The following is an 18485-nucleotide window of genomic DNA, read 5'->3' as shown; positions in this document are numbered from 1 at the left end:
CTGAGAGAAAGCCTTGTTTTACAAAGTAAGCTTTGAGAGCTTGTTTGTTACCAGCCACGGCATATGTGGGGTCAGGGAGAAAGGCCAGGGTAACACACTTATAAATGTGACTTTTGTGAACGTAAACAAGAAAGCAAAGTTATATCAAGCAGATATGTGTCTATACATGACATTTTCATTTTCACTTGTGTTACCAGCAAAAGTTTCTAATAATCCAAAGATATAAAAAGCATGGAGTTTGAAAGAATTCTGTTTTTATTGTTCACATCTGTAGAAGTTGTTGCTTTTATCAGTTCATATGCAGAGAGTGTTTCCTATAACTACTGTATATAATTAGTCACAACAGTCTTGACAATCAAGTGACAATAGTTTCAACGTGCTACCTCTCAGTCTCCTGTGCGTGCTGTTTTTGTTCACGCTAACAAAGACTTTTCTTTGAATGCACAAGCTTGTCTCCACCGTTAATTTAACCATGATAGCATGCAGGTTCAGTATAGTGCTCTTGTGTGTGATTAAGCTTCTAACAAGGTCACATTTTAAGTTATTTTTCCTCATAAATGTATTCAAAATTGCATCATGTGGCAATTGACTTTTAGCAGTATCTTGGCATGCTGTGCAGTACCTGCGGCAAACGGTAATTATTTACTGCAAGGACCAGCACAGTTCACAGTGCTGTAATTGGAAACTCTATTGAAGCTGTAAATACAGCAGCCTCTTCTCTGCTGTCACAGAGGGGTGAGGGGGATTTCTGTTTTTCCACATTTGGCCCACTACAGACATTATTCGCTTGGCTTATTGTCAAGGAGAGGTTCAGTTTCACAAACGACCCCAAAATTACCAATAGAAAATAACGAGAGAAAACGACATGGCAATACAGAAGAGCTCATTTTGTTTCATGCACAAGGTTCTGTTCCTGCTGCACAGCCCGGCTTACAGGTCGATAGAACATCAGCAAATGCCGCTGAGGAACGGTCAGCAACACATCTTGTTTACGACGTTGTGAAAGTAAATGGATTTGTTTGGATCTGCACCTAATTTGAAATGCAGTAATGAAGCAGTCTGTTACAATGCAGCTGCCAGCCCTCAAACACTATCCAACAATAGGGTAGATTCTCGCTTGGGTTTTGACTCTATAGTACCCAGTATATTATTGGTGGACAAATTGCATCACAATTCTCAGAGCAGTTCTATTTTATGAGACACAAAATGCAACAGCGCACAAACTCACCGGTGGCTTGAGGTGTGAACGATCATTAGTGATACCTACTGTGATGTAGTTTTTCTGTGCATCATTGCATTTTAGTGCACACATCCTTCAACAGAAATTATAAATGGATGTAGTCAGCCACTTCAGCTCGGTGGCCTGTCTAACGTTCATACAGAAATGACAGATGTTTACCAACCAAGTGTTTTCAAGAGTGTTGTTTGTTTGGAATTATTGCACAAAACAAAACAAACAAAAAAAAACCCCTCACTGGTAGATGTCAGAAAATGCAAATGTTTCACCATTATTTTTATTTATTTATTTATTTTTAACATTTTATAACAGGCTTTACTGTACTGACATCCTATAGATTTAATTAAAGCTGTGTCTTAGATTTAATTAGGCTGGAACTACAAATGCATAATGTAATTATTGTTGTCAATGCCATATAAATGTGATTGATTGAATCATACATTTAATACTGAGGTCTTTTTTTCTCTCTCATCTGCAGGTTAACAGGATTTACCATCCCTCCACCTGTTACCAGTACTGGCTCTATTTTTTCACTGAGGCTTACCAGTGACTTTGCAGTAAGCGCTCATGGATTTAAAGTAGCTTATGAAGGTAAGAAAAGCATAATTTCCAGCTCCTTGTCTTTTACTGTCATCAGAAATGGCCATTTGGAGACACTTGGTAGTTCGTATGCAACACTGAGTCCATAACGCACTGGTCGGTCCTGGTTCGATTCCGACTAGTGGCTCTCTCTCTCTCTCTCTCTCTCTCTCTCTCTCCCTCCCCTCTTTCCTGTCAAATCTTTAGCTGTCACAACTAAATAAATGTATGAAAAGGCCTGAAGAAAATGAAATGGCCATTTGAATTAAAGATTAAAGAAATGTGGAATTTTAGACTACGATCAAGACAGCACTTCATAAACTTCTTCATTTAGAGGAAGATCCCATCAGTTGGGAGAAGACATTTTTTATTCTGTAGAGAGGGATGTGGGATCACACTCACCTTAGCACTTCCACTGTTGAGTTATGGAAACATTAGGTACCTCAATTAAGCAAATTAATCTCATATTTTCCAAATCAACATAGCTCCCCCCAAAGTCCTGAACCTTTTCTGCGACTCCAGAGGTGCATCTGAAATTGCATGGCAGATGGCGATGGGAATTAGTTGAACTAATGGATGTACCGCGTTATCTGTGTTGAAGCAGAGCTGAGTGTAGCGGGGAGCTGTCTAAATATGAACTATCCTTCTGTGACCATCTCATTCACCCCTTCTCTTTTCCCTTCTGCTTGTTCATACAAAGTCCATCGCTCATCCATCCCTAGTTCTTTTTTTTCTGTTCTTTCATTATGTAATTGTGATGTTCTTTCTTAAGTTTCCTTTCTTTTCCTCCTCATTTTATCATCTTACCTCCCTTCCTATCCTAGTCTTCCTCTCCTTTTCCTCCTACCCTTTAGCCAATGTGCTTCTTATTTTTGTTTGCTCCTCTTCTACCTCCTTCTACTCCCTATATCCTTAAGTCATGTCTTTATGTTCTGTTGCCTCACCTTCTCCTGCACAAACAAGCTGACCTCATCCTTAAGCCTCACTCCTCCTCCCTTCCATGATATCCTTTTCCATCCCCCTTTACCCCCCTCCTCATCTCCCCACCTGCCCCAGACCTGACCAGTCCAGGACCTCTCCCTTCTCCATCTGCCCATTTCTGCGCTCTCTCTCCATCTCTCTATCTCATTTTCTGTTTTGCTCCTCTCTCCCCGTCCCCGGTGGGTGGATTGGTTGAATTAGATCTCGTTCTTCCACTGCATCCACCTTTTGCTTGTATAATCTCCAACAGAATTTCATGCTGATTTGGATGTTAATCACATTTTGTAACATGTGAGGCACAGATATCCCCATTCCTAAATTCTAATCAGAAAAAAAGACTAATAAGAACAGTGGGGAAGATTTTCCAGTAATACAGTGGGGGATGTTTTATCATCAGGTTATGTCGTGGATTACGTTTTGTAGCCAAAGCTGTGGTATAGTAATGCTTGAACTATAACATGCACAGCTCAGTTTTATTTGACGCTCATTCATTTTTAATAGCCTGTTATTACAATACAATACACAACACAGCAAAGTCTCTAAACAAGTGTCTAAGTAGCATGGTATTACTATTATTGAAGCCTCTACATGTGTCTCTGAAATCCTTTGTATGATGGAACTATCAATTTTATTGCCAATAACCATATTTTTATATATTGCGAAATTATGGTGCTACAGTAGATGATGATGGTGGAGTTTGGTACGGAATGAATACAAAAGAAGTTGATGGGTATCATCATCATTATTATTGTTACATATTGTCATCATCATCATCATTACACAATCTGAACTGAAAGCCCAACAGTTTGACTATCATCACACATTTCCATTGTTTTCAGTCAGAGACTCGTATGCGTGATGCATATAAAACACAGTTTTCAATGATAATGCATTCATTTGCAAACCATAGTAACTTCCTGTCGATGCTTTATACTTTTCTTGCTTGTTACGCTGATATGGTTAGCTACATCTTATGCATAAATATGTATGTGCTGACTGAAAATGTGTGATGCTTGTAGACTCGCAGAGATGATTGAATCATGGCTGCAATTAAGTGGATTTGAATCTGCATGTATCAGAAGGACACAGTGAAGGACAGGGCCAGATGGAATCTAATTTCTCAGCGGCCTGTCAATCTTTTGTCAAGTATGTTGAAATGCAAACCAGCTCCAGTGAACTTTATCACTGATTAGTGCCTACTTTCCTATGCTACCACTGCATCGTCAGTGTGATCCTGCAACCTTTACACTTAGGCATGGCCTGAAAGGGTCAAACTGCATTTATTATGGAATAGAGATATGGGGCGACAACACAGCCAAACAAACCACTAGCGCTTGTAGCTTTCGAAGGGATAGAGATAGGCTGCAGTGTACATGCACCAAGCTGGGAGTAATTCTATCTGCTTGCCCTCTGTTCAAGGTTGTTTGTTTGCAAAGAAAACATTGCTGTGCCTTACCAAAACCTGTCACTGTCATTTCAATCTGCCCTGTTTTTTGGAAACTTTGAAAGACAGCTGACCCATAAAACATAATTTCATCATTTTCCCCCAAATTATTTCATTTGTCCTTCTCTGGCCATACATATTGTGCACTGACTCGGAAAATGATGTTTGTGTGTGTGCGTGCATGTATGAGCGTGCATTGCGTACCAGCTGCTTTGCCCTATGATCCAACATGGGTTTTGTCAGTACTCTTTTCCCAGCCTGCATGATCCAGCTCAGCAGCCAGTTAGGAAGCCAGACAGGCAGCCCTACAGGCGTCTCCTGTGGGAGAAGTGCGCTGCCTTTGTGTGCTCACAAACGCTGCCACTCTGTCAAACTTCCATCTTCTTCAAAGGGCTACAGAGTCATTAGATATACAGGCGAAATAAATAGCTCAGCCCCAGAGAAATCTCGCAACCAGCTACCTCATTTACCAGTTCGCATATCTCACTCGTTACCACTGTGATGAGGGATAATGTAAGCCTGTCCCGCGGCCACTGTCGGTAACGGTAAAAATTGTAGGGTGTTTCTTATGACGACAAAATCCCATTACTGTGGTCGTTACACTGTAATTGTGCGATGTTGATTTACCAGGCCTTAGATCATATTTTATACACTGTTGCTCTCTTCTCACATTTTAGTGAGCACTTAAAGAAACATTGTGCATAAATTGGTAGTTTTACGATTTAGTGTCCCCAGTTCAGTTTCAGAGTGGAATAAATATAGAGAGCTGTAGACAATTTGTTGTATGTGTTGATTACATTCGGAATAGCAAGTCAACATCAACAACCAAACATCAAGTAAGTGCAAGAACACAAAGACAAGACAAAGCAGCTAACTAATATTATTTACTATCCCAACAGCAAGCTCTGCATCTGTCTTTCACCCTTTATTTCACAACTACAAGTCAGTTCCTCTTGTCTGTCAATTTCTTGCTCAGTCACTCTCCTGTTTCTCTTCTTAGCTTCCTCTGTCAATATCCTATTCTTTCTCCTCGCCTCTGCCATTATTTTCATAGAGGATGCTCAGCTGGGTTACATTACCTGCTTGCCAAACTCCGGCTCCACTCCCATCCACATTCCCCCGTGCCCCGGACCAGAAAACCTCCTCTTCTCAATAGACCAAAACACCTCTGCTACAAACACAAAACACACAAGGTACCCGAGCGATCAGGTGACACGGCTAACTCCTGGATCCCACTAGGCACAGCTCTGTGACATTGGTCCATTCTCGATGCACCTCCATATTTCGGATATGAGTCAGATTTAGTCGTTTTTTTCTTGGTTTATGTACTTCTATCAAGAAGATGAAGTAGGTTATTTAGTTAAATAGTTTCCTTTTGTTGTTCTTACAATCAGAAGTTTGCACGGGGTGTTTGAAATTTGAATTTAAAAATCGGAATGATTATTTATGCCAGTTCAGTGTCTGATTTATGCTCGTTTTGCTCTGTGCTGCTAATGCGGCTGGTTGCGGCATCCACCAAAAATATGTGTATTCTCCGCGGAGCAGAGCGAAGAGCCACTTCAGGGACGTCTCTGAAATGCTGCGCGCCGCTTGTGATGGAATCACAAAACATTGTCTAGCAGCACAGCTTGAATCAGTCGCAGCCGTGCCTGGCGGGATGAAGCCATAACAAACTGAGCTAATATTAGTTAAAAGCAACTATAGTTTGCAGCAGTCAATCAGGAAACTCTGTAAATTTACAGAGAGTTTATGCGAAACAGCTGGAAGACAGAGAGGAAAAATGAAATAGTTGGTGGTGTATGTCGTAAAGCATGGAAGAGGATCTGCTCACTTTCATATAAAATACCCATTTCAAGTTAATGAAAGCACACTCTCTAATTTTCAGGTGATTATACTGTAATTAACGTATTCTTACAAATATTTCATTCCCCCTAATAGTTCCTCTTACAGTAAATCATACACATTGGTCCTTCATTGCTGTTTGTAATTGGTTAACACTGGAATTAGAAATTTGCTATTTTGCAGATTGGGTGGTACTGTGTGAGGTCAAAACTACTCCATTTGCCTTGTATTGGCATTGTTTGCCTCCATTTCCTTACCCTGAAGTGAATTTCGTACAGGTTTTCCCTCCATTTCCTTACCCTGAAGTGAATTTCGTACAGGTTTTCATGAGGTTTGGCACCAGCACCAGCCCCTGGTGTTTGGGAACAGCTGGTTCCCCAAGGTTCAGTAATATCCACAGTTTATTTAGGGTCCTGCAGATAACAATACTTGTTAGCTGAACACTGTATCTACAACATTTCTACACACTGCTGTTTAAAGTATTTAAAGAACTGTTTTTTTTTTTCAGTTTCATATATTCAAATATTCTACTATATTCTATCTACTGTGGCTGCAAATAAATCTGTTTTATTTTGCCTGCATGGGAGGCGTTATCCCAAACTGCATCAAATATCTGCAACACATCCTTTGAATTAATTCAAGAGCTATGTCTATCTGAGACATTAGTTACAACTTTCCATACATCAAAGGCCAATGAGTCAGTGTTGGTATAATTACAGCTGGGATGCATCTATTAATTAATTAGTGACTTCGGGAGTGTTTCTCTAAACAATTAGCGAGAGCGGGTTTTTGTTTCTCTATATAGTTATTTCAAATACAGCTTGATTAAAGCAAAGACTAATGTATAAAAGTTACCATAAATCTGTTGGCATGTAGTATAAACCAGTGAATCTATAAATGAGACGATTCGCCATGCATGAATATACTAAAGATCTGTACTCCCTGCTGCACATTTAATATTGTCATAGGTGGTTTTGCTTTTTTCCTTTTTTATTTTAAGCATGACCGTACCTTGTATAGAAAATCCATAGAACATTCTAAGACTGTCGGAAAATGTGGTGCCATCCAGTAAAATCATTTATATGCTATCACATTTTTATTTGGCTGAGTGCAATCTGTCGAATGTCCCAGCAACATCTGGCAGCTGAAATTAGAGCTCTGCTCAGGGTTCCCAGGCTTGCGTTTAGGTATGACTTGCAGCACTGAACAGTCCACAAACTTCAGAGTTCTAGATTTTACCCACAGTCACATCAGGTTAGTGAAAACACTTGTCTCGGGTTAAAAAAATGCAAAGAAATAAATTCTGATTGAAGTCCGGAGAGACAGTTCAAAGAATGTATGTTGGCATATTATTGCAAATATTCACTGAACAAGATATGGTACCAATAGTTTACATCAAAGCTACTTAATAGGTACACACAATGTCACTTTCCCTGCTTAGTTACACACTGAAGTATCTTGCCAGACCTCCGTGTTACATGTGTACTGTGGCAGTGCAAGAAAAAGGCAGTAATCTTGGGTCTAAAAGTGTTGCTACATGCTAGGTTTCAATTGCAGACTTTCATATTTAACATGATAATTATTTTCCCTCTGTGGCATTGAAAACAGCAGCAAACATGTTTGCAATCTTAATAGACCGCCTCCGCTCATATTGCAAAAGTTACTTTCCGACCTTTATATAATGTTAGGAAAGAACTGGATGTTCAGCCTCACAGAGGAGAGGAGCACTCACAAATTATGGATTATTTTAAGGCTTATAAACACAATGAATTATGCAAACAATGCATGCTTCCAAACAGGGCATAGGAGGTCACTGAATGATTTTAGGATGAATGTAATGTGAATCATATGCATATCATACGCTGCAGCCTTTGCAGACATTAGGACTCAATTCAACTGACATGTTAAGTTGCCAGTATATCATCAGAAGTTTGTATATGTGTTTGGAGGTGTGTGATCTGACAGTCACACTAGTGTACCACAATATACCAACATTGGCAATAATTATGATATTTAAAAATGAAATTGAGATGCGATATTGTGTTAGTAATAGACGTTATGCAAATAATAATAAAGTACCTCTTATATCATTTCTGTTTCTTATTGTGTGGTTAGACCTTTGTGCTGGTTGCCAGTCTTACAGTTGAGTGTAACTGTTTTGCCAAAAAAGAGACAAAACACACAGTAAAAGTTAAAGATGAGTTTGACTGACATCATTTTTTAAATGAAATTTTGTGAGGATATTGCGATTATATTGACATCATTATTTCTTTTGGCTGAGATAATCGTGTAGTGAAAATCTAAACTTGACAGCGCTAATTTACCAGGTGTGCCAAGGGCAGAAAGAAGCCAAGGTTTGAACTTCTCTCTTTAAGTATTCCTTTCCTTTTTCACACATCTATTTCTAGCACAGTTATAAAACATTGTGACCATCTCAAACGGCTATTAACACTAACACTTTTAACTTCTAGCAGAAGGCAACATAATATGTCTACTATGCAACTCTGTGCGATGGCTTTATCAATTTTGTTTTCTCTATCCAAAGCCAAACCAAATGAGCAGTATATAGGTGCAGATTGTACATTGAGCTTTAGGTAGGCCAACAATAGAGTTAGTACACAGGTCAATATGTGGTACACCATATACATCAAAACTAGGAGTAGTGGATGAGCTGCATTAAATCCACATACTAGCTTGTATCCGAACAGTATGTGATGCATACACATGCGTCGAACCTTATTTTCCTTCCAACATCATTGGCACAGTTCTCCATCAATAAGTCATCCAAGAAATGCTTGGCAGCCTTGTTCAGCAGGCGGGCTCTTGCTGATTTTTATTTTTTTTTTACTTGGCTGAAGAGTGTTCTTTTGGTATTCTCTAGCGACCATCACCATCCTTGAACGGTAAATGTCCAGTTAAACACGACTGGTCTGATGGGATGATTTGTGGGGAAATGGTCTAAATAACATCTGGTTGCACACAGCACCAGTCCGCAATCATTTGATTTTCTGTCTCGGTTAGACTTTTTTTTTTTTTTTTGATGCAACTGTTTTCAGCTCAGCAGTGTACTGAATTTTAATCTGCCGTTCTCTGCATCACACTGTAAAGGGTTGCTGTGGCGAGCTTTGAGATATTCAGATTGCCTTTCATGTCCTTAGTCACACTTTGTTGAACTTCACAAATTTGATATTTCAAACAAGTAAATTTAAATTTCACACGCTGTTCATAAGTCCCATGGAGACATATTTGCTGTCTGCCAGGGAACATGATGTGCATAAGGATGCATGTGTTGTTTGTAGCCCTCAATACATAGCTGCTATTTGCTATAGCTTTTTAATGATAGTGAACCAGGGCTACAAAAAAAAAACAAAAATCATTGGACTCCTTTTTTATTTCAACACAGAATATACTTATTAAGGCTTTATTGACTTTAGCCTCAGGTCCATATGAACCAACATTTTTTTGGGATGTTTTTTGGGGCTTTTTATGTCTTTGTATGCAGATAGGTGAAGCTAGGTAGGAAACTGTGGAGAAGGAGAGGGGGTGAAATGCAGCAAAGGACCATGGATTGGAATGAAACCTGGGTTGCTGCAGGTAAGGACTCAGCCTTAGTACATGGGGCGCATGCTCTACCATGTGAGGGGCCGTGGGTGCCCCATTTTAGGTCTATTTTAAACTTACAGACTAAAGTGACCATAAAATCTGCATAGAATTTGTTCACAACAACTTGAGTTATTTATCAGAGGTTAACCTTATTTGTCAACCTCAGACATCGCACATAAAACAGTCCTCCATGATTAAACTTGGTTTAAACGACAGTTTACATATTTACTAATGCAAATTAGTTGCAATTGGAATGTAACCCTGGAGACTGGATTGCTCCTTCTCAGCTCAACCTCTACACTCGTCGAGATGTCAATGCTGCATGACATCCCAACTCTGCTTCGCACTGCTCACCCGTCAGTCAGTTATTATTTGCGCTGTACTGTACAGAATATGACTCGATCTTGCATTGTCCCTCAGTTTGCATCTATCAAAACATATGCTGCCCATTTAAATATTCTTCTCCCCAAACTTTGAAAGGAGGTGTTGCAGCTTCAAATAAAACAATTGCATGGATATATTTTCTATTTACATACATAAATAGAGAATAAATCCATTATACATATTTTACACTTCTTCAGACAGATTCATTTGCAGGGGTTTGTGTTTCTCTAAAAACAGCTGGTATTACAATATGAGAATGAGAGCCTCAGCTCCCAGCGTTTCAGTTCAAGAATTTGTTTTCTTGTAGAGAAGCTTTGAAATATGATGGTCACTGTAATCGTTCACCTGTTTATGGTGTCAGTATTTTACTTGTATTAGTCAACACTTTCTGCAGTTCTGCAGCAAAGAAATCACACGTACTTGACTCCCTTATTCTCATTGAAGTCTGTTGGTACTTCATTTTAGTCATAAACAGTCACAAACAGCCTGGAGTTGATGTTAAGGATTTGTATCCCATTCATTAGCGATCATACATATACAGTAAGGGATGTGTGTGTGAGCATCTGCAATGCAAAAATGATTCCTTGAAATTACTATTAGAAAACGCAACATTACAGATGTGTCCTTTTTCTCTCTCCTGTCTATCTATCAAGCCATAGATCCATCCACCCATAACACACAGTTTATGTAAAACTGGCTTTTGATTTCCTGGTTTTCCAGTTGGAATAATTAGCCACAAACAGATGGCACATTATCAAAAATAATCACATAAATTGACTGCATGATCAGTCACAAGCTGTAGGATGGAAGGAAGTTTTATATCCCCATCAACAGGACTACTCCAGAGCCTATCCAACTAATTAGGTTGTATTGATTTTTACCCACAAAAAATATACAGTGTTCTTTATCATGAAGCTGAGCCAAGTGCGTTTCTAAAATACACTGTATATGACAGTGTTTTAGTTATACAATTAAGAGTGTCTGTGCTGAAGCCCTGCTGATATTGGAGTTAATGTAAAAACAGTAAAGGCATATCCTCACACACACAATTATTTTTGCAGTTTAACCTTTGTAAACACAATTACAGATTTGTTTGTAGTATGAATAGAGAGACAGAAGTATAGAGCAGATAAAAAAAACAAAAATGCTGTATATAGTTTCAAGACCCAATGTCTTAAAAATACTTTATTTGCTGTATAAATAATAAATGCAGGTTGACAGCTAAAACGGCTTGAATTATTCTTTAGTCTGCAAAGTGACTCCCACAGGTATTAAAAGTTAAAAGTGACATGAACTCAGGTCAGACCCAATCCTGCCTTCAAGCTGAATAGTCAATTTAAAAACATGTAGCTGCTGCGGCAAAAAGAAGCCAATAATCTGTCGTTGTCTTGTACTGTGGCTTGAAGTAAAGGCTGATGCTCTTTCTGTGCTGGGGAATTTTGACAGAGATTGAGTTGTGGTGGTGTAATGGAGGAAAGAAATGTACTGAAAGATTGTGTTCAACCAGAAGAATACAGAATTGAACAGCCCTCCAAGCCTGTTTTATCACAACTTAACAGCAGATCTTTATCAAAATTTTCTTTCAGTAGTTTGCCAAGGACTACACTGATCATAAGCAGATGGTGGCGTGAGTAATTTCTGGGGAATTGCTCCTTGTGGGAGATATACAACTTCAATATGCTGTCTTCAGAATTATGTCTGGCTTGGGATTTAAAATAATATTAATGCAGTTTTGTGCAAGTAGTACAATTTAAACTTTGGACCATGATGCCATCTACTGATGGTTTTCTTTGCCACCCCCACCATTGTGCTCTGATCCACTAAAATATTTGCCTGAACTTTGCCAGTGTATATGTAGAATAACATACAGAGATCCATGTCAACAGAGGTTATTTTTCTTATTGACAGTTATCAATAGTCAAACGTTGGGTAAGAGTCATAGCCCAGTATTCATATTAAATTATGTTTTGGCCATGCAGTGGGTATCAGATAATAGATGCTCATCAAAAATTGAGAGTCTGATGCACATTTAAGGCAGTGGTGTTTTTTATGATGAGTAATTTTTCACACTTGAATTTCAGAAAATATTTTCAGTTCTGCCCCTGCTATTAAGCAAAGCAGCCATCGAAGAGTGTAGAGAAAATGATTATACTCTGCAGCCATAGTTGCTGCTTTCATGTCTTCCTGCCATCTTTTTTTTTTTTTTTACTGCCTTGTTTTTTCCGTCCTTGTGCGTTGTGCTAATGTACTTGTTTTCATTGCTGCTTCCAGCAATAGATTTATGTTATTAAGTAAATTCTTAATGTAAAGAGATGGGTAAGACACGGTGCAGTACTTCAGCACTCCCTGGGCAGTGAATTTTATCATCTTCCCATATTAATGTCAGCTTTTTAGGCATAACTAAGCATCTGAGTAGCAAAGACATAAAATTCAGATTCAGCGCTGACATTTGCTGTCTATTAATAGTGTGTAGACTTTTACACTGAAGTCAAAATGACTAACAGTGTCTAACAATATAAAATGGAAATTTTGTGGGCAGCCAAAACTATGAAAATTACAATTTGACGGCTTCTAGAGACAACATGTTACACACACTGGTATATAGTTTATGCTGCAACATTGTTATTCCTAACAATACTGTTTTCTCTTTCCAGAGCTAAGAAGCAGCTCATGTGGAAACCCAGGGATTCCACCCAAAGGCATACTGAATGGAACTCAGTTCAGCCTAGGAGACAAGATCCGCTACCGATGTGTCACCGGTTATGTCCTAGATGGACATTCGCTCCTCACCTGTGTGACCAACGCAGCCAGTGTGGCAGTGTGGGACTTCCCCGTGCCAATCTGCAGAGGTGAGGATGTTCTGTCACTGGAAATTTATTTTAACTACACAGCTGCTAACGTTTTCTCCAAGCTGTACAATGTGACTTTAAGATATCATGGAGAATATATGATGTTATCTACATAGTGTAGGCTTCCCTTAAGAAATTTGATCATGAACAGGTGATTGGTTTATTTTGACCTCTTGTCATTTGAATTCCATTAAATGCTTTAAGTTAATTGCATTTTAATGATTGACGGCGTAATGCCTGTGATTGGGTGACTTTCTCTGTGCCACAGATGAAGTCTTCATTATATCTATACATTTATTCGCAATCTGATGGGATGGAATGATTTTAATTATGTTGAAGCAGTTGATTAGAGCCTCTCTGGCTCAAAAGGTTAATTAAATATTTATCCATGTAGAGCAAGTAGCTTAAATGCATTAATGCCATCAGCAGGAGAGCAGTACATCTAGATTTTTGTATCTTCATTTGGGCTGTACTTTGAATCTAGTGGAGTAGTTTTGGACGTCTCTTCTTTAGAATGTACTAGTTTTTTTCTGATTTCATGTTTTTTGCAATGAATGAGCTTTTGTTGTGATGCTTTCTTGAGGTTACAGTCACCTCTCCCTTCAGACTGCATGGCTAGCAACAGCAGGTTACATGAGCTACCAAGCAAAGGCACACAGAGTCTGTCATATTTATCTGAAAGCTGTGGGCATTAAAAAATAAATACAACCTTACTCTTAGTCCATTGTGGCTAACAAACTCCAGAGCCACCGTCCATGAGAATAGCCAGCAGAAACTTGAAGACAGACAGTCAGTCCAGCAGAGAAAAAAAGACTGTTCTGAGGCCACAGTCTGGAGGAATTGAAATGAGAATGCCACATTATTCAGCTGCACTTGGAACCTGGGGAGCTGCAATATTTACTGTGTGCTTTCTTTTTCTCTTGCTTGGCAGCTTAAATATACTATGACTGCTGATACATGAATATGGCAGTTATAGTTATGTAGCTGAAAACAAACCATTAAAATCTATCCCAGGACCTAAAATATGCCCCCTTCCAAAAAAAATAAATATATTTTTTGGACCTTGTTACAGATGAATGTGAGTGTGAAGACAAATATGTTCATCACATTATCCACGGGTGGAAATGCTATGCATTTTACATATGTGTCCATTCAGATTGCCTTAAACTTACTGATGCAAACCTGCTAATAACACGGCAACTCTTAACACCCCATATAGTACGAAAAAGCGCTTTAGCAAGCAGTCTCAACTTTTGTGAGTGTTTGTCTCACTTAGAATGCACATTTCAGACTACTTAAATAATCCAGAAAGTACAAACTGAAAAATAACATAAACATATACAGTATGACTATACAGTAAGAGCCAAGATCAGTTCACAGTATAGCGATATTTGGAAAAGTTTCAAGATTCTGCATTGCTTGGGGTGTCATAGATTTTCTGACACTTGCTGAGCTTCATAGTGTTTTTTTGCTTCATTTCCTATTCAGAATCTTTCTAGCGTATTCAAAAATACAGTGTTGCCCAGGACCTGAACCCTTAAATATGCCATATAGTACATAGGAGAATAAAAGAGACTGAGAGCTGTAGCATAATGATGGTTTCTTTTTGACAGCTGGTTGATGGATGACTGACTAGTGCTCCTCGTACCATGCTGTTTATCCCTTCCTGTGCTTGATGAGACCTGTCTTCACACAGACACAGATAATCCTTTACATATGTAGGAAGGCATTGTGCTTGTGAGAGTATGATCTCTTGCAATTTGTGATGATGTGCGCACAGTGGGTAGGGACTCAACGTAGTACACAGAGTATATCATTTATCAGTATGGCTATAGTGTATGATCATTTTGCATGATGGATTCAAAATTGCGTAAAGCAGCCCAGAGTCACAGTTATTATGACGAAGTTTTTGAGATGCAGCCACTGTGAACAGCTTAGCATAGGCGAGTTTGATCACTGTTACAAGTTTGTCTAAATCCCCTTTTGGATATATCAACAACATTTTGTGCTGCATTTATTTTAACACAAGAGAACTGTTCAGGTGAAGAGATTTAAGTATTTATTGCAGTTTGGGTGAACCTCAAACCTGTGATGCACATATTCCAGGTAGGCAACACTGTTTCTTTTTGCTTTTGCTGTGTCAGCTTCCCTTTACCCCAAACCACCATCAGCAACTCCTGCTGTAGTCTCATTTTGAGGCAGGGGAAACCTTGCCAGTTATTTTTGTTATTATTTTTAGACGCAGCCACCACTTCATGCAGTATACTGCAAGGACAGTGTGGTGAAGGTCTTCTTCATTACTGGTGTTTTGTAGTGCAAATATTTGGTAGCAGAATGTATAGAGAACGCTGTTAACACAAATATCACACAAACCAAAGTGACGAATGGTTTACGGAGATTGTTCCATCTATTAATAATGTAGGTTTTATATATTTTGTGCTGCCTCTCTGGAGTGACTGAAGGCTGGGCCTGTAAAGACAAACATGTGTCACCGGGATCTGTCCCAATAATGAGCAAAAAGTTATTTTTGCGACATTTTCAGGTAATCTTCGTGCTATTTTTTTGTCATTTCCTGGTCAATGATAAAAAATTGATGGAGGATGGTAACTCATCATCCTTCGTCATGTCCTGCACTCAGGGATGTACACTAATTTGCAACCAATGAAATGCTTTCATTTCTGACGCCAGGACAGCAGAGAGATACTGTTTGATACAGTCTATAAGCGATTCTGAGGGCTGCTGCACGCATCTATGCATCTTTATTCAGTAAATTTAGTGAAACTGGATCATATTTTATACAAAATATATTAGTGGATTTTCCTTTGATGTCCTCTGGCTGCTCAGCTTCTACTCTCTGTGATTTACAGTTTCCTGATGGACAGCTTTAGCCTAATAACTTTGCTAAAGCAGCTAACCGTTAATTAACTGCTGCTAACTGAATTTGCCATGAGTAAGCAACAGAACTGGGCTCAGCAACCGGGCCAGGCCGGGTTCAAGCACAGCTTCTGAGACAAATAGGGAATAATGCCACACTACCGAGGTGATTTATGGACTTCCCTGGTGGAAAGATTGCTAAGTAGCAAATTAATGTCCACGACAAATCCCTCCCTGTCTGACTGTTTGTACAGGAAACATGCAAGTACAAGGAAGTAAATAGCACTCTGCTTTCTGTTTCATGAGGATTTAAAGTGGAATGTTTGTCTCCCACCTATATACTGTAATAGTCTTATCCAACTTTAAGAACTGATTTTGCTGGACTATCAGGTATAAGATGTGCAAAGTCATACAAACTGAAGAGAGGATGTACAAAACATCCTAATTTACAATCCTAAGCAATCCCAAAGCCAACAGAGGAAATTCTATGGTGCAAGGCACAGCAAAAAGAAAATGGTTCAGCATATGTTTGAGAAATGGCAAGCTTGGAGGAAACAAAAAGCTGCAGATGGAGGGTTCCTTTCCATTTAAGGATGGTGTTAGCCTCCATTGCCAGGGGCCAGAAACAGCACTCCTTTCAGGCCTGCGCACTGCTTGAGCCACTCTCTCTCTCTCTTTCGTCTAAATCCGGCCCGGCTCCTGTATGTGGGCAGATGGTCCTTTGATCTTATTTCCTCAGAGATCCTGCCCTTTTCTGCTCATCACCAATTGTTTCACACTAAACACACAGCAACACAAAATCTCTCCCCAATCCACCATCCACCCCCCACCATCTCCCAACACCTCAGTCTTTCAACCAGTCACCTCCTTTTGTTACTATCCTACTCTCTTTCATCTTTCTCCTAGTTTCTCTTCTCCATCCTCATCCAACTTTTAAAGTCCACCTTGTGTGTCAAACATTCGTGTGTGTACGACTGACATAAACACAGAAGGGAGAAAAGAGGACAGAGTGAAACAGATGGGGGAAAAAACTGTGTTCAAAGCAGGACAATGAAGCTGCAGTACCCAAATTTGACCAGTATTAAACATCATTACTTGATCATGGAGTTATAATATACTGTATATCTGCTCTGGAGTTGTCCAGAGATCCATATATAATAACCTTCCCCCTGGAGGCACGACATGGAAGTCAGTATGGCGAAATGAATTTAGTATTTCTTTTGCTCAGTTTGTCTCCTTATAAAACAAACCCCAACACACAAACCAGATTCATGGCTTAGATGGCGTATCTTATATAATAATTCTGCATTAACCATAGGCTGTAGTTGGTGTGAAGCCAACGTAATGCCAGGTGTTATCCCATTTAGATTATCTGTAAATATGCATTCATCCTGCATCGCTGTGTGTTCGAAAATGCAGCACTAGAGCTTTAAACGCTGAGAGAAAAACAGAGAGAGGTAAATAGATATATATGTAGGGTTGGCAAAAGGGTAGAGTCAAAGAGCCTGAAAGACTGACATAAAAAAGAGAGAGAAACGACTACAAGAAGAAAAGCAGTGAGACGGAGAATTAATGGCTATTCTAATCGTGAGTTGCTACTGCTCCTCCCAGGAGCCCATTTCGATTCCTTCCATCTTAAATTGTCTCTGGACATTCATTAAACCAAGCAGCGAGACAGCAAACAGGGACAGTGTGGTAACATGAGAATATGGTCTATTGATACACTGTCATTCTTGCTGCCAGCCGGTGTCCGACAGAATAAGAGAATTAGGCCACAGAAAAACCTTGCTCCTTTAAAACATTTCCATATCTGGTAATGTGACTAGACTAAGCACACGGCTCTCTCTGCAGTGCCTTTTCAACCCTCTGCTACACAAACTGGGAATTCAAATAGGAAAAATTGACTTGCCCATGGCAAAATTTTTTAATTCAAGTGAGTGCTGAGTTGTCTTTCACAGTTAGAACTGATATGAAAATCAGTCAATATCTTCAATAATTTTTAAATCCTTACATTAAATCCATAAGCATGATAATAGGCAGCCACTTTAATACTGAGTTAAGAATGAGGTTACCAGCTTGAACCTTCATATTCAATACTCACTGATTTCAGAATAATAATAATATGATCATCTTTATATATTCTCCAAAACAAAAAGTACCTTCCTCTGGTTAATTGTTATTGGTGCTGAGGTGCCATGCTGCATTGAATCTTCCTCTTCTCTCACAAGTCATTCACAATTCTTTGAATATCTGAAATTACAGAAGGATGGTCACTATAACAAAATGACCCCCAGCAGTATGCATGGTGCAGTGAGGTTTGCATCTCTGCACCTGTTACAGATCTCTTTACTATTCATCCACCCTTATCAATGTTTAACATCACTTGCAGCTGAGCAAATGAGGGACTTACTGTAGACGTAGTTACTGCCTTTGCATTAACCTAGGGATTATTACAAAGGAAAAACCTAAGGTAGTGTAGAAAATTATACATGAGTTCCTTCCTTTCTATCTTTAGGGGTGAATATTTCTAAGTAGAAAGACAAGTGTTGTATATCTGATCAAAGTCAAGGGGAGAGAGGCTTAATCCCTCCTCAAGTAGCATTAGATTGGTGATGCTGGGGATGTAAATGAGCTCAGCTAAAGCAGTCCTAATCCTCCCAACCATCTTTCTTTCTTTTTTTTTTTTTTTTTT

The 18485-nt window shown here is 39.1% G+C and overlaps 1 protein-coding gene across 5 annotated transcripts in view; it reads left to right on the top strand.

Moving 5' to 3' along the window:
• The window catches only part of LOC109138772 (CUB and sushi domain-containing protein 3), a 205529-nt gene that overhangs the window by 27428 nt on the left and 159616 nt on the right, over positions 1–18485 (top strand). For all 5 annotated transcript variants that reach the window (XM_027287060.1, XM_027287059.1, XM_027287058.1 and 2 more), the window contains exons 3-4: positions 1716–1828; positions 12725–12919. In XM_027287060.1, the coding sequence (XP_027142861.1) occupies positions 1716–1828; positions 12725–12919 (308 nt within the window). The remainder of the gene's footprint in view (positions 1–1715; positions 1829–12724; positions 12920–18485) is intronic.

This window comes from Larimichthys crocea, chromosome XIII (assembly GCF_000972845.2).
Source record: "Larimichthys crocea isolate SSNF chromosome XIII, L_crocea_2.0, whole genome shotgun sequence".
NCBI classification, from domain to species: Eukaryota; Metazoa; Chordata; class Actinopteri; family Sciaenidae; genus Larimichthys; species Larimichthys crocea.
The sequence above is the reverse complement of the archived record's forward strand: the minus strand, read 5'-3'. Positions and strand labels throughout refer to the sequence as shown.